Source organism: Perognathus longimembris, chromosome 26 (genome assembly GCF_023159225.1).
Source record: "Perognathus longimembris pacificus isolate PPM17 chromosome 26, ASM2315922v1, whole genome shotgun sequence".
Taxonomy (NCBI): Eukaryota; Metazoa; Chordata; class Mammalia; order Rodentia; family Heteromyidae; genus Perognathus; species Perognathus longimembris.
In genome coordinates this window covers 3,712,421-3,728,128 of record NC_063186.1, presented here as the reverse complement: position 1 = coordinate 3,728,128, position 15,708 = coordinate 3,712,421, and the positions used below count along the sequence as shown (strand labels likewise).

The 15,708-nt window shown below is 41.0% G+C and overlaps 1 protein-coding gene and 1 non-coding gene across 2 annotated transcripts in view; both read right to left on the bottom strand.

Moving 5' to 3' along the window:
- The window catches only part of Pik3cb (phosphatidylinositol-4,5-bisphosphate 3-kinase catalytic subunit beta), a 64,111-nt gene that overhangs the window by 17,621 nt on the left and 30,782 nt on the right, over positions 1-15,708 (bottom strand). Inside the window, exons 6-14 of the mRNA XM_048334508.1 lie at positions 15,249-15,428; positions 14,294-14,464; positions 13,383-13,460; positions 9,184-9,435; positions 7,912-8,008; positions 6,374-6,504; positions 6,095-6,145; positions 3,139-3,327; positions 666-787 (exon numbers count right to left, since the gene is read on the bottom strand). Of these exons, the coding sequence (XP_048190465.1) occupies positions 666-787; positions 3,139-3,327; positions 6,095-6,145; positions 6,374-6,504; positions 7,912-8,008; positions 9,184-9,435; positions 13,383-13,460; positions 14,294-14,464; positions 15,249-15,428 (1,271 nt within the window). The remainder of the gene's footprint in view (positions 1-665; positions 788-3,138; positions 3,328-6,094; positions 6,146-6,373; positions 6,505-7,911; positions 8,009-9,183; positions 9,436-13,382; positions 13,461-14,293; positions 14,465-15,248; positions 15,429-15,708) is intronic.
- On the bottom strand, positions 10,747-10,875 carry LOC125342706. Its single transcript, XR_007209263.1, has one exon. It is a non-coding gene; the product is annotated as a small nucleolar RNA SNORA61 (small nucleolar RNA).

Genomic DNA, 15,708 nt, shown 5'->3' with positions numbered 1-15,708 from the left:
GATCATGTAAAGAATCTTTTCTACTTACCCAAGCAATCATTTTCAAACAAAAAATTTCATTAGCATGTGAACAAATTATTTCACTTTTCACTGTCTCAAAGGAAAGGAGAGAGTTTCTGTACAGCTTAAAGTGTGCCTAAGTTAATCCTATATTTATAAGTTATTGATGGAAGGATGAAAGCAGCATCTGTGGAGGGAAAGTCACAGGATTCTCACCAAATGCCTGGGTGAAGATAAGGGAACCACCAAGACTGTCAGGAACCTAGCAGGACTCCAACTTAACACACAAACCACAACGTGCTCTTCATCTCCTTGCAAAATACAAAGATAACACTAAGATGGATCAGTCCTGGGGAAAAGAGAGTCTGTGACGAACAGAGCTGGCCTGCACAAAGCCCTCTTACAGGCACAGCCTGTGGCTGGCACTTGAGAAGAGGATTCAGTGCAGTTTCTTCCCCTACCGTGTGGCTCACTGCCAAGACGTTATGGAAATGGCATGGTTCGGGATATACACTCAGTGTGTTTTAGTACAGGGTAGGCAGAGGGCACCTGCATGACCAGCGCACCAATAACCCCTGGCTACCAGGCCTTTTCCTCTCTCACAAGACACGGAGGCGCACGCCCTCTCGCGGGGAACCCCCAGGGAACCCGGGTGGCAGGCCTACCTCATCTGCCGCAGGCAGCTCACGGCATACTCCCGGACATACTGGTCCGGGTAGTTGAAGTCTAGAAGCTCCAGCGCTTCTCGTGGGGGCAGTTTAGGCCAAATCTGAAGCAGTGCCTGAAGCTGTTTAAGATTAAAACGGGTTCAGAAATGATGAGAGACAAAAGCAATCTGGTTTCCTTTGGCACAAAGAATCACAGAGATAAGCCAAAAAGACAGGAAAAAAATAAGACTTTAATGATCAATGCCTTAAGAATCTATTTTGGATTCTGTGTCTGTGTCTGTGAATGAAATATTCTACACATAAGTATAAAAAGCTACTAGGTACTTACCTGAAATAGACACTGAAATAAGACACTGAATATCGGGATTCTTGAAGCATATACTATTACGTAATTTAAAGGCCAAATACAAAAGCAATAATCTAGAAGCACTTAGAAGTGAAATTCAAACTCTGATGTTTACTTCCACTCTCAAGCTGATAACTCAACATAAAATTAAAAGGACTTTACTGGGGCTGGGAATATGGCCTAGTGGTAAAGTGCTCTCCTCCTATACATGAAGCCCTGGGTTCGATTCCTCAGCACCACATATATAGAAAAAAGCCAGAAGAGGTGCTGTGGCTCAAGAGGTAGAGTGCTAGCCTTGAGCAAAAAGAAGCCAGGAACAGAGCTCAGGCCCTGTGTCTACACCCCAGGACTGGCAATAAAAACAAAACAAATAAACAAAAGGACTTTACTTTCTATTCTTAAACTTTAAAAATACATCCAATTACATTTTTTTTGGTGATTATGACACATGCAAACTTCAAAACCATAATAGAAGAAACCCATAAGAACTAAACAATACCTAAACAATTTTTGGCAGACAAAGTAATATTTACAAATATGAACTCTGGAATGACCTGCACACAGAATACTCAAGCACCCCTGGACATGGGCTGAGACTACAAGTCACCTACAGACTCTTACCTGCCTCCTATCAAGGCCTAAAAATGCTCCTGGGGGCGTAAGAGTGGAAAGAAAAAAAAAAAAGGAAAAAGAAGGTGGACAACCTTGGTCTAAGACATAAAACAGAAAGGTGCTAGCCAGATGCTGGTGACTCAAGCCTGTAATCCTAGCTATTCAGGAAGCTGAGATCTGAAGATTATGATTCAGGCAGGAAAGTCCATGAGACTCTTGCCTCCAATTAATCACAGGAAAAGCCAGAAGCAGTGCTGTGGTTCAAGTGGTAGAGTGCTAGCCTTGAGCAAAAGGAGAGTAGGGACAGTGCCAAGACCCAGAGTACAAGGCCCAGGACCAGCAAAAAACTTAATAAAACCTAGCATGGTACTAGCTAGCATAAAAACAGACACAGATCAATAGAACAGAACAGCAAGTCTAGATGGAAACCCACACATCTAAAGCTAACTGATCTTCCACAAAGGTGCCAAGAATGTTCTTCAGAGAACAGTTTTCTCAATAAATGGTGCTAGAAAAAATGTTATGTATTTCCAGTGAGTAGGAACTAAAACTAGACCCTGCTACCTCGCCAGTTAGAAACAACTCAAAATGGACTGAAGATTGTAATGTAAGGCCTGAAACTGGGAAAGAAAACGTATGTGCTCATAAACGGATGAGTGAATAAAGAAAGTATTTCTAAGAGAGTAATAGTCATTAACAAGATGAAATCCAATCATTTGCAACAACAGGGACAGAACTAGAGCTGGCTGTACTGAGTCAGGCAGAGCACAGAAGACAAGTTCCGCACGACCGCACTATGGGAGCTGCAGGTGCATCTCTCAGGTGGCTGAGAGTAGGCACTCTAGCACTTGAGCCATACCTCTACCTCCACCCTTTAGCTGGTTATCTGGAGATGAAGAGGCTCATGGACTTCTCTCTCTTTTTTTTTTTCTTTTCTCTTTTTGCCAGTCCCGGGGCTTGAATTCAGGGCCTTGGCACTGTCCCTGAGATTCTTTTGCTCAAGACTAGCACCCTACCACTTGAGTCATAGCGCCATTTACAGCCTTTTCTGTTTATGTGGTACTCAGGAATCGAATCCAGGGCTCCAAGCATGCTAGGCTAGCACTCTACCACTAAGCCACACTCCCAGCCCTGCTCATGGACTTTTCTATCCAGGGTTGGCTTCAAAACACAATCTTCAGGTCTTAGCCTTCTGAGTAGCTAGAATCACAGGCATCACCAACCAGCCCCCCAATTTTTACATTTTTATGTATGAGCGAAAAATAAGTTTAGCTTGGCTAAGCATGGTAGTACATGCCTGTAATCTCATCACTCAGGAGGTTAAAATAGGAAGATCTCAAGTTCAGTGTGCTACATTGTAAGAACCTGTCTAAAAAATAAGTAAGTAAATAAAAAACATAGGGGAAAATAAATCCATCCAATGTAAGGAAACGAAATGACACTTTCCATAAACCCACAAGTAGTGTATGCACCTAGAGGAGTTACAGAAATAAATAAATGGTCCTCTGTTACCTGAGCAACATCTTCAAGTTTATTCCACTTGATGGACAGGAGTAACTTGGGCAGTGACTGTGGGAAGTTTTCTCGGCAGTCTTGTCGCAGAGTCCAAATAAGATCCATTTCATTCTCACACAGCTGAGACAGGGGGTCCCTGTCCAAGATCTCCTTCAGTACAGCAAGAAACTTCTTTCCACCTCGACTCTAAGAAAGCAAAATTTCCATAGAATTCAACTGTGTCAACATCCCAATCATAAGCTTTGCTATGTGAAATACAAAAACATGACACCATAAGCACATTAAGAAAAGCGCGTCCTTTTATAAGCTAAAGATAGAGAGTTAATCTCAAAAAGTTCTAAAAGGGAAAAAGAATGCTGCTTTTTAAAAATCTATATGGAAACGCTAGGTGGCAGCATTGCTCCTGGGTTAAGAACCAATCCCTTATTCAACTGACTTTCCTTTCATTTTTAGTTTCTATCAACCAAATACCTAAGATGCCTCAAACACATAAGGTGAAAACGAAAGGAAGGAACAAGTTCCTTCTTGGGTTCGGCTCACACACATCTCTGTAGGAGAAGGGCCACATGGTCTGGGTGTGTAGCTTAGGGGAAGATAACTTGCCTATGTTGGTTGGTAGGGCCCAGGTTTGACCTCAAGAACAGTAAAGTTAAAGAACTCTGAATCTTGCCAAGCATGTTGGCACATGCCAATTTTCTCAGCACTTGAAAAGCTACGGCAAGAGACTCACTGGTTGGAGGCCAGCCTACTTTACATAACAAGGACCGTAAAAATTAAAAAAAAAAAAAAAGGTTAAAGTAGCTGGTGCCAGTGGCTTCAGTCTGTAATTGTAGCTACTCAGGAGGCTGAGATCTAAGCATTGCAGTTCGAAACCAGTCCAGGCAGGAAAGTCCATGAGACTCTCATCTCCAATTAACCATTAAAAAGCCGTAAGTGGGGCTGTGGTTCAAATGTTAGAGCGATAGCCTTGAACAAAAAGCTCAAGGACAACACCCGGCCTTGAGTTCAAGACTGTCAACAAAATAAAAAATTTGGTGATTGTTATCTAAGCACTTGGGAGGCAGAGGTGAGTAGATTATGGGCTTGAGGCCAGCTTGGGCTGCACAGTAAGACATAGTTTCAAAAAAACAAGCCAGCAAGCAAAAAAAAGGCTAATAACCTGCGAGATACTTTTAAAATAATGTATCATCCAATAATTTGCGTGTGTATTATACATATATACACACACACACACACACACACACACATATACACACACAGTTAATATACATAAAAGGCCAGGAACAGTGGTTCATGTCTGCAATCCCAGCTACTCAGGAGGCCAAGACTGGGAAGTCTGTGGATGAAGGAACCTATGCAAAAAAGTTAGCAAAACATAATTCTTCAACCAGGTGTGACAGTAGTATACCTGCCTGCCATCCTAGCTATGGGGAGGGTTCTAGGTGATGGGATTACAGTCCAGAGCAAGACTATACCTGGAAAGTAAAGCAATAACTAAAATAATGAAAAGCATAGTGTAGTAATGGCCCAAGTGGTAGCGTGTCTGCTACAAGCACAGGCACTGACTTCAAAGCCCCAGTACCTTCCTTCCCCCACAAAATGCATACAGACAGATCTGTACTAAACACACACAATCTGTGGATTCACCATGACATTATCAAGCACCTTTGCTTGTTCTTGACTTGTAGGTACATGTGCATTCCTTCTTCATTCCTCCTATCCAAAATTCCATGCAGTTTAAGAACATATCTGCTTACAAATACTAATCTATTATCCAACACATATAAATAACTCAAGAAAATTAAACAGTAGGAGAAAATTGAATTGATAAATGGGCAAGTAAACTGAACAGACAGTTCTCAGAAGAAATACTGACCATCAAAAAAGAAACAAGAAATGCTGACAGGGCTGGGGATATAGCCTAGTGGCAAGAGTGCTCGCCTCATATACAGGAGGTCCTAGGTTCAATTCCCCAGCACCACATATACAGAAAATGGCCAGAAGTGGCGCTGTGGCTCAAGTGGCAGAGTGCTAGCCTTGAGCAAAAACAAGCCAGGGACAGTGCTCAGGCCCTGAGTCCAAAGCCCAGGACTGGCCAAAAAAAAAAAAAAAAAAAAGAAAGATATGCTGACAAGGATGAAGGGAAAAAGAAATTGTCATATGCTGTTGGAATATGCACTTGTGCAATTGCTATGGTAATCAGTACAGAGGTTCCTCAGAAGACACATATAGATACACACACACACACAATATGTATACTGAATATATGTAAAAAATGTATCTTCCTTATGACCCACCATACCAGTATTGGGCATATATCTGAAGGACAACAAATCAGTATTCTAGAAAGTACTTGTATATCTGTGTTTATTATGGCACTGTTCACAATAGCCAAATGATGGAATCAACTGAGGTATGTATACACTATGGATTATTATACAGACATAAAGAGAAGTGAAATCGTGATACTTGCAGAAAATGCAATTAAAGGATAACTACTGAGTGAGACAAGACAATCAAAAAACTAAACATTGTATGTCTGCATTCATAGATGGAAACTGGACCTAAACATATTCATATTCATGGACGTGTACATATGTATATATACCCAGAAGCACTAAAAAACACCCATGCCTCAGATTCAAGGAGCAATATTAAAACATAATAAAGGTATTACTAGAATAAGACATTCATCTATAGCTGCAATCTCCTACCGATATTCTTTAACCACCTGTCTCAGTAATTACCTGATAGGCCAACAGGTGTACACCAGTAATCAAGCAGCTTTATGGTAATGAACACATGGAAGACTCATATGCAAAGCAGCCTGTGGGCCTGGATAAGCCCACTTGTAATGGGTGGTCCACATTCACTACCTAAGTGAGATGAAGGTCTGTAATAACACACACAACTCCAGCACAAGAAAGGACCAGTGACAACCCCAGATACTCACTGACACATTCGCACTGTCACTGCTCGCAATCTCCGCTGCCTTCTCAATAATCTGTTTAAAAAGAAAGTTAAATTTTACTTCTCATACAGGCAGCATCATAAATATAAAGAACTCTACTTTGACTACAAGAGACTACATATGGCCTGGTCTTTCTATGCTTTACAATAGAAGCATGAGTACTGACAAGAAAACTGAGCTCAACTCAAACTCTAAATACATAGCCAGGGAATAGTCATTTAAGTATTTCATGCATAGTGGCCCTTTAAATAAATAGCTTACCTTATCAAAGGGAGGGTAATAATACGGTTGTTTTTTGTTCTCTGGAAACTTTATATGCAAGGCAGTTGCATTTTCAGTGTATGGATTTGTCTGAACAGTTCCCATTGGATTCAACATTTCTTCAAGTTCATCTGAAACATGCAAATAATTTTTGATTCTTAGGAAAGTGCTTTCAAAACTAAACGAAAAAAAATCCTGCTATGGATTTCTTCCTATGAAAATGGCCTAGAAAGTGTTTCACTTCAGAAAGTAAGATTTTAGTTCCTTGTTAATGCCTGGAAATAAATTTCAGCGTGAGTCTGTAATGGATCTAATGGACTGCTACTTTCCTTCTTCCTCAGTGTGGTTCATCTTCTCCATCCTCATCAAAGTTCAATGGTCACAGACACTACGCCTCTTGTTCTACATAGACATCTTAACCACCACTGTTTCCATGGTCACCACAGAGGTGATTCCTCTGGGATCACCAGTGCCAGCCATCAGGTCAAGTCTAATCTGCTATGGCTTCTGTAAAGAAACGGCTGGCACAAAGCCCTTCCTTCTCTACACGACTCCACCATTCAAGGTGACTGCTGCCTCTTCAGGATGCTCATCATCCCTTGGCCACCCTGGGTAATGCACATCCACAGATTTGTACATGGAATTTTAGAACTGCAATGTAGTCAGAAAACTCTTGTTGCTCAGAGAATACAACTTTCTAATTTCATAGGTAACTAAACACAAGGCTTCCTGTATATGAAGTTATGTCTAAGCCCAATGTCCACCAAGCATACATACAGGATCATCTACCAAAGAGCAAACCTTTTACACTCCTCATTTCTCAACACTTTGCTCATCTTCCTTAACAGTTTCTGATCTTATTGGTTCAGTAAAAGTTGTTGCAAAAAAAAGAATAAGGAGCTGGGCGCTTGTGGCTTACACCTGTAATCCTAGCTACTCAAGAGGCTGAGATCTGAGAGTCACAATTTGAAGCCAGCCCAGGTAGAAAAAACTGTAAGACTTATCTCCAATTAATCACAGGGGAAAAAAAAAAAAAAAAAAAAAGGCTGGTAGCAGAGGCCGGGCTCACATCTGTAGTCCTAGTTACTCAGGAGACTGAGATCTGAGGATCCAGCCCAGGCAGGAAAGTCCCCGTGAGAATCTTTTCTCCAATAAACTACTCAAAAAAGCCAGAAGTGGCTCTATGGCTCAAGTGGTAGAAGGAAAGCTATCCTTGAGCACAAAGAGGCTCAGGGACAAATACCCAGGCCCTGAGTTCAAGGCCCAGGAGCAGCAACAGCAGCAGCAGCAGCAGGAAGAGGAAGGGGAAAGAAAGATACTATTCCTTATGATCGAATGATGAAAGTAAGAACTTATTCAGAGAAGCAAATAGTACAGTCAGAAACAAATTATTTTATGAATGTATTGAAGTGATCTGTGTAAGTCTGGTTGGGGATACGTCATAAGGACATAAAATGATGACTTACTTAGTAAAATGCTAGGATGGTGAGTCATAAAGAAACACAGGGCAACACGAAGAATTAGGATAGAAATCTTACCGGGAAATGAAGACCAGCTGTGCAAAATTACATCTCCAGACCGCAACTGTCCTTTAAAGTCAAAAATCATTGTGTTTACCCATGCTACAGGGTAATGCTGTTGAAAAAGACATCACTGTATAAATGCACTAAGAATAAACTTCAAGGCACGGACATACTCAGGCTCTCTGTTTCAATAGTACTCCTAGGAATTTCTAAAGTTCCTTTAGAAATGAACACAATTCCCTTACCACTACCACACACACAAAAAAAATCACCCAAAATGAAAGGAAGATGCGCATGGGGAAATGACAGACGTATTTATACCAGTTAAGGAAAACCTAAATGCTAATTAATATACCACAATAGAAGTCTGCTATGTTTGCTGTACAGTCTTTGACAATGATTAGAAATCTCTGGTGATTCAATAAAAAGTACTATATAGTATCAGGATGCTTAAGAGCTTTCAGACTACATTTATTTTGGGGGGGGGCAGGGGTAGGCAGTTAAAGACCCAGTTAGGTCCACAGCAGTGGCAAAGAAACAAACATTGCTGAATCTAAGCCCAATGTAGTGGCACATACCTCTAGTCACAGTACTTAGGAGGCTAAAGGTCAAGGCCAGTTTGGGCTATATACTAAAACCCTGTTAGGGGGTAGGTAAATAGATACCAGGCTTTATCCAAAATTTCAAAATCCAATTAGAATTGAAAGCAAAAAAACAAAACCAAAAAAAAACCCAAAACCCTAAAGGTTTCTTCCTCACTAATGTGTCCACAGCAAACCACGGGCAGAGAAGACAGGCAATTAGTTAAGTCTTCTTTGCCATGTACAGCATGAGCATCTATTCTCCACCCCACGTGCTGGTATGCTTCACCGCACCCCTGTATCTAAAACACACACACACACAAATCTGCATTCATAATGTGACTTAAGTGACGGTGGATCCGTTTTTGTTGTTGTTTTATTTGGGTTTTTGTCAGTGGTGGGGATTGAACTCAGGGCCTGGATGCTGTCCCTGAGCTTTTTTGCTCAAGGCTAGCACTGTACAGTGCCACTTCCAAAGACCCATTATTTTTAAAGCATCGTCATTCTTTTCTTTTCTTAAATATGGGACCTCCCTGAAGATAACTTTGCCACAAGAACATGACACAATCATGGAGACTTAGTGTCATCTTAAATCAGTTCTCAGGATCAAACTATGTGACTTACTTTAATTATACTATGCAATTTCAAACAGCTTTAAAAACTATTTCATTATATAAACTATTTTAAGAAGTTAGTATATCATTACCACTTTTCCAGCTTTCCTGATGGTCTGGTATTTACCAGGATTAATGGTTTTAGTTGATTTCTTTGTTTTTACTTTATCCAAAACTGCATAGACAGCAAAACATAGTCGAGCCATTCGTGGCAAGTCACAAGTATTAATATCAAACTCCAGTGGTTCATTCCAAGTATGATCATTTTTCCCTGATATCTCTGAGCTGACAACGGTTTTACACAGGAGCTCTGTACCATGGAAAATGCCAGCCCTGACATGAACCTATAATGGGAGAAGAAAAAAAAACCACAAGATCATGAATATTTCACAACTGAAAGGTTTGTTCTGGAGAACAAAGAACAGTATCCTGGGAGCAGAGGCACACTGTCCTTTAGAAAGCTTGTGTATACACAAGCATCATAAACTACGGTGAGTGTGACCTGGTTTTTACTTAGCAATAGACCACTACAAAATCTCATGGGGGGCACATGCCAGAGGTCCCAATGGTTTGAATGAACTAACGAAAAAATAAAAAGACAACAAGTCTAAAAAGAACTAGTAGGTGCTCAATATCACAAACTGTACTTAGTTGGGGCCTTTCTACTCTTCTGTATAGTTGGGAAAGAATGACTGGGTGAAGAGGCCATTCTTTCTATTTCTTTTTTTTTTTTTTTGCCAGTCCTGTGGCTTGGACTCAGGGCCTGAGCACTGTCCCTGGCTTCTTTTTGCTCAAGGCTAGCACTCTGCCACTTGAGTCACAGCGCCACATCTGGCCATTTTCTGTATATGTGGTGCTGGGGAATCGAACCCAGGGCTTCAAGTATACGAGGCAAGCGCTCTTGCCACTAGGTCATATCCCCAGCCCCTCTTTCTATTTCTTAATAATTGATGAGTCCATCATTTATAAGTCAACAGCTAACTGAAGACATATTCATAGGCATGATGACCTAAGAAGTCACTGACCTTTTCAAGGTAAGGTAATGAAAAGCATACATAAAATGTTTCAGAAAACTTTATTTACGTGTGTATGCATGTGTGTGCGAGAGAGAGAGAGAGAGAGAGAGAGAGAGAGAGAGAGAGAGGGAGAGAGAGAGAGAGAGAGAGAGACCTCACTGTCTCTAAATACAGAGATGAGTGGCCAAGGAGAGCTAAAGACAGAGCTATAGGACTGGAATGTGTACCAGTATACAAATAAAGACAGCACTAAAGGACTAGAGGTGAATACTGGTGGTAACATGCTTGCCAAGGATGCACAAAGCACTGGGTTTAAACCCCAGCACTGCCAAAGCTGGAGGGTGAATAATTTTGAATTATATTGCAATGATGAATTAGATGGCATAGGGAATCTTAGTGGAAGTTGCTGATCAACAGGGGAGGGGGCATGAAATGAAAAAGCAAAAGAGCAAGTTATTCTAATCAAAATACAATATCAACTTTATATGCTACACTCAAAGTATGTAAACTATGAGGAACTATATTAGCATATTTAATAGACAATTAGCATTTTTGCTTAATGGCTAGCACTCTATCAACTGAGACATGTCTCCAATCCCAAAAGAAGGCTTTAATTTTTTTTAATTTTTCTATTTTTAATTCTGTTTGAAAAAAGCCCACATGCTATGCCAGACTGCAATGCAGTCTATGAGGGAGCTTCACTATTACTTTCCCTCCTTTACGACCACCAAGATCAGTGTTCAGATCTGACGGGAAAAAGAAGAGGTTCAAGAAGACTTTTTAGGGACTGGGAGTGTGGCTCAAGTGGTAGATCGCTGGCCTTGAGCAAAGAAGTTCAGGGACAGTGCCCAGACCCTGAGTTCAAGCCTCAGGACTGGCACCCAAAAAAAAAAAAAAAAAAAAGGAAGGCTTTTTATTTTTTTGGGTAGCCCCCCCGCCCCCAGATGAGGACCGAACTCGAGGCCTTGCACTCGCCAGGCAGGTGCTCTTCCACTGAGCCAGATCCCCAGCCCCAGGAAGGCTTTAGAAAAAGACCTTTTCAGAAAGAAATGGAGCCCAATCAGATTCAACATCTGGATTACAATCTAACACTGAATTAATTCTTGTAAGACCATAAGCAAAGAACCTACACAGTAAGCTGCACATAGTAAGCTCAAAATATTACCTTAAGGGCTGGGGATATGGCCTAGTGGCAAGAGTGCCTGCCTCGTATACATGAGGCCCTGGGTTCAATTCCCCAGCCCCACATATACAGAAAATGGCCAGAAGTGGCGCTGTGGTTCAAGTGGCAGAGTGCTAGCCTTGAGCAAAAAGAAGCCAGGGACAGTGCCCAGGCCCTGAGTTCAAGCCCCAGGACTGGGGGAAAAAAAAAAAAAAAAATATATATATATATATATATATATATATATTACCTTAAGCTGCTAAATTTGTAGCTGTTCACTCTACTGGAACAAGCTAATATACAGGATGACTATGAACTTTATGGAAAGAAAATTAGTAAGGGAAAACAAATTCTCCCCACATAAGAGACAGAAAAAGTTTAAATATATATGTGTATATGTCCACTAGGGAAAATACATTTCTAATTAAAAGTCTTCAGATGGTTTGAACAAATTATTTCAAATATTTAAGGAGGAAAAACTTTACATAAGCTTGTTCAGAAAATAAGAGGAAGGGAAGACTTTTTAAATCATCCCTAAAATAGACAATGAACACACACACACACAAAAACAAACATGTAAGGCTGGACATAGGTGGGCATACCTACAATCCTGCACGCAGGAGGCAGAGACAAGAAGAATTAAGTTCGAGGCTAACCCAGGCAAAAGTTAATGAGACCCTATCTCAGAAACACAAATACAAACAAAAGAGCTAGGGGCACAACTCATAAGTTAGAGTGCTTGCCTAATATGGGGGAGGCCATGGGGTGATAGAAGGAAGGGGGGGGTATATCTAGGTGAGAAGACCAAACCCTCACCTTAATGACAGCTAACTCCAAGATTAAGTTATACACATTTAAAGTGTACTACATGCTTTAATATATACATCTACATACAGATTACTATACTCAAGTAAATTAATGTACCTACCATCACATATAATTTTCCTTCCCCACCCCTGTTTTTCTGGTAAGAGTACCTAAAATCTACTCTTAGCCAATTTCTAGTATGCACACAATATTATTAACTACAGTTATCATGTTGTACCTTAGATCTCTGGGATTGTTCATCCAAGATAACTATCTTTGTGCCCTTTGGCCTACTTTCCTCCATTCCATGCTTCTCAGCTCTGGTAACCTTTCCATTCCCCTACAGAATTGTTAATGTCTCTGTACCAAAGCAAGTGGCTAAATTGGGTGTCATGAACACATCTGTAATACCAGCATTCAGAAGGCTGAGCCAGGAGTTCCAGGCCAGCTTGGGAAACATAGCAAGAGGGAAGACAAAAATCAAGTGACTTCTAATTTTTGCCAAGGTTTTCTTGAATATATCCTCATACCAACATCTCAAACTAACTGAATCACTTTCTAAGATCACAAAGCTATTTTCTTAATTTCCTGTCCAGCAAAATAAGGAAAAATGAATGCTTGCCACTCAGGCAAAGTGTCTCATCAGGTCTTTAGCTAATTGTATAGAGTTGTGCAATAAAGGCCCACGTGTTATCCACTTGTGGTCTAGAATGCAGTCATCTATTTTCCTCCGTGCTCAGCAAGTTCAGGGAAAATAAAGAGCTAAAAGTGGAGGCTGAGCACAGCTTGGGGCGAGGCTGAGAAGAGGGGAAGCTTGCACAGAAACTTGTGACCTCTAGTTGGGGTTTAAATTTCACTTGCCAAATTCCTGATCTCAAAGCAGGCTTCTCTATATGATGCATGCTGGGGAAAGGAGGAATCTTTCCAGTAGGTAAAGACTACTTCAAACCAAAAATACTCCGGCTGTGAATGTGGCTTAGCGATAGAGTGCTTGCCTAGCATGCATGAATCTCTGGATTCGATTCCTCAGCCCACATACATAGAAAAAGCCAGAAGTGGCGCTGTGGCTCAGGTGGCAGAGTGCTAGTCTTGAGCAAAAAGAAGCCAGGGACAGTGCTCAGGTCCTGAGTCCAAGCCCCAGGACTGGCAAAAAAAACCTCAATAATTTTAGGACAAGAAGCCATGTTCCATCCCATGTAATGGATGGAAATGTGTAAAACTGAATCATCACAAATCTGACTGAGCCTCTGAGGGAGTTCTTCAAATAACAGAGCAGAGGCAAAAGTCCATGTCTGAAAATACTCACTTTTACAGTTTCTTCTGTGTTCAGCTTGTTTCCCTTCACCAAGACAACTTGGAAAGGGCTGTTATTGTCCCAAACGTGCTGTAAAAGAGTAAAGTGCAGAGATAACTTAGTGAGAGCAATGAGCATTCTGCCCCAGCCACAAGCTGTCTGTCACTGTATCACAAACATGAAGACAGGTTCTGCCCCACAAGCGGCAAAAGAGGGAGTAAACACAGCATTGCTGAGCACACCATTACAGGCACAGCACCAGGTCTGACTAACCAGGTGAGGAGTAACTGCCAAGACAAAACAATAACAACAACAGTACTAATAAATGACGCACTATAACCACTATCACTTGGTTTGGGTGGTAAAACAAAACACGGGCAACATTCTACCACTGCTACCACTAAAAAGAAATATTGACCAATGGACTAAAAACTTTCCATAAATTGACCATTTAAACTAATATAGTAATATTATCAAAGAGAAGTTAAGCATATGAAGATTGAGTCACTGGGAAAATATTAACTTTATAGAATGAAAAACAATATCTACTTTATACAAGTATATTCTGGAAAAAAAAAACAGTGCCTTTGATACACACATAATAGTGAAAGAATTTCAGGCAAATTGTATCAAAAACACTAATTTGAGCCAGATGCAGTACATACCTGTAATCTCAGCACTGAAGGCTGAAGCAAGAAGATAAGAGACTCAAGGCCAGCCTGAACTTGTCTCAAATAGGTAACAAGAAGGGCTGGGGATATGGTTCAAGTGCTATAGTACTTGCCTACCAAGGTCCTAGTTTACTTTTCAGTTTTTTAATTTTTTTTTTTTAAGTAAGCAAAGGAAGTGTGTGTGTGAGGCTTAGCATTTCCCAGCAAGTCACATGGCTTCGGGGTTAGGGAAGGCTCCCACGTGAAACTTACAGACACCATTCGTGTTTTCTTCGGTGGTAAAGGAAGAGGAAGGTTAGACGAGTGTCGGTTTACAGCAGCCTCTATTGCGATCATTTCCTGCTCATACATTTTCTTGATCTTGCAGCATTCCACAAGTATAAAATGGGGCAGGGATCTGTTCATTACACAGTTCCGGATATACTATAGTGGCAAGAAAGAAGGAGGTATGGACTTTCAGAAATCAAAAGAATAAAACAAATTTGAACAGCACCATACCAAAAGCCCTGCAAAGGCATATCTTAAATAACTCACATCAAGAGCTATGATCGTTTATAATTACCGCACAGTATAAGCATCGTGACATATGCCTGAAATTCTAACACCTAGGAAGCAGGAGGGTCACCAGCTGGATGTCAGCCTGGATCAAAAAAAAAATCTGAGGCTGGAGACCTAGCTCAGTGATGTAGCTCTTGCCTAGTATGTACAGGGCCACCTAGTTCCATCCCCAGCACCACAAAAACAAGCAAACACATAAAAAATAGCTACCGTGTATTGAACACTCAAGTACCTAACAATTGAAATTTTACATGTCAGTGTTAATCTTCACGACTGTCTAGGAGAGAAATGGTTGCTCATTAACAGCTTAACTATTCGTAACTCAGAAGGGTTAAATCACATACCCAGGATCTGCAAGACCTGGACTTAAATCTACTAGTCTGATGTCAAGGTCATACTTCAGCCCATCAGCCAGAAAGGTGAGCGTGGTTCACACGTGGCAAGCACACTGTCCTAGGATTCCTGAGGTGGCCCATTAGTAGTAAGAGTTCTAGGTGAATATTCCCAGCGTTGGCTACAGGCAAAAGGCTAATGGCTATCCTTGCCTCAAGTTGTTTTAGGGGTGGGGTTATGGAGTTTACTGAGTTCTGTATGGATTTTCTGTAGGCATGCTTTTTCTTAAATCAGGAATTAAAGTTTCCATACATACCTGGAACTGAATTAGCGGGTGGTCTCCAAATACATACTCTACTCTCCCACTGACTTGCAATACATAGTCAGAGGGATTAGCTTCATCTTCCTTTCCATGAATAGTCAGGCGTTTCTGGATGGCCAATTCATTAACTTTGATAGGCGTCATATTAGGGGATACTTGAAAGCTGAATACATCCTACAAACAGAAAAGGTATGAAACAGAAGCTGAATTTTATACCTGTGCTGGAAACCACCACTGAAATTAGAATATAGTAATATGTACGAGTGTGCCTAAGGTTTGCAATTCTATCCACTGAGTTTCTCTATGCCATGTGGAGGCTGGCTCTCCTGACTACACAACATCCACACAGCCTTCAGAACAGTGGCTCACTAGCATTCCTATAACCCCATGTTTTTAAACCAAAGGAGCAACTTGTTACATTGCACTTTATTTTTGGTTTAATGCTCTCTGGGTG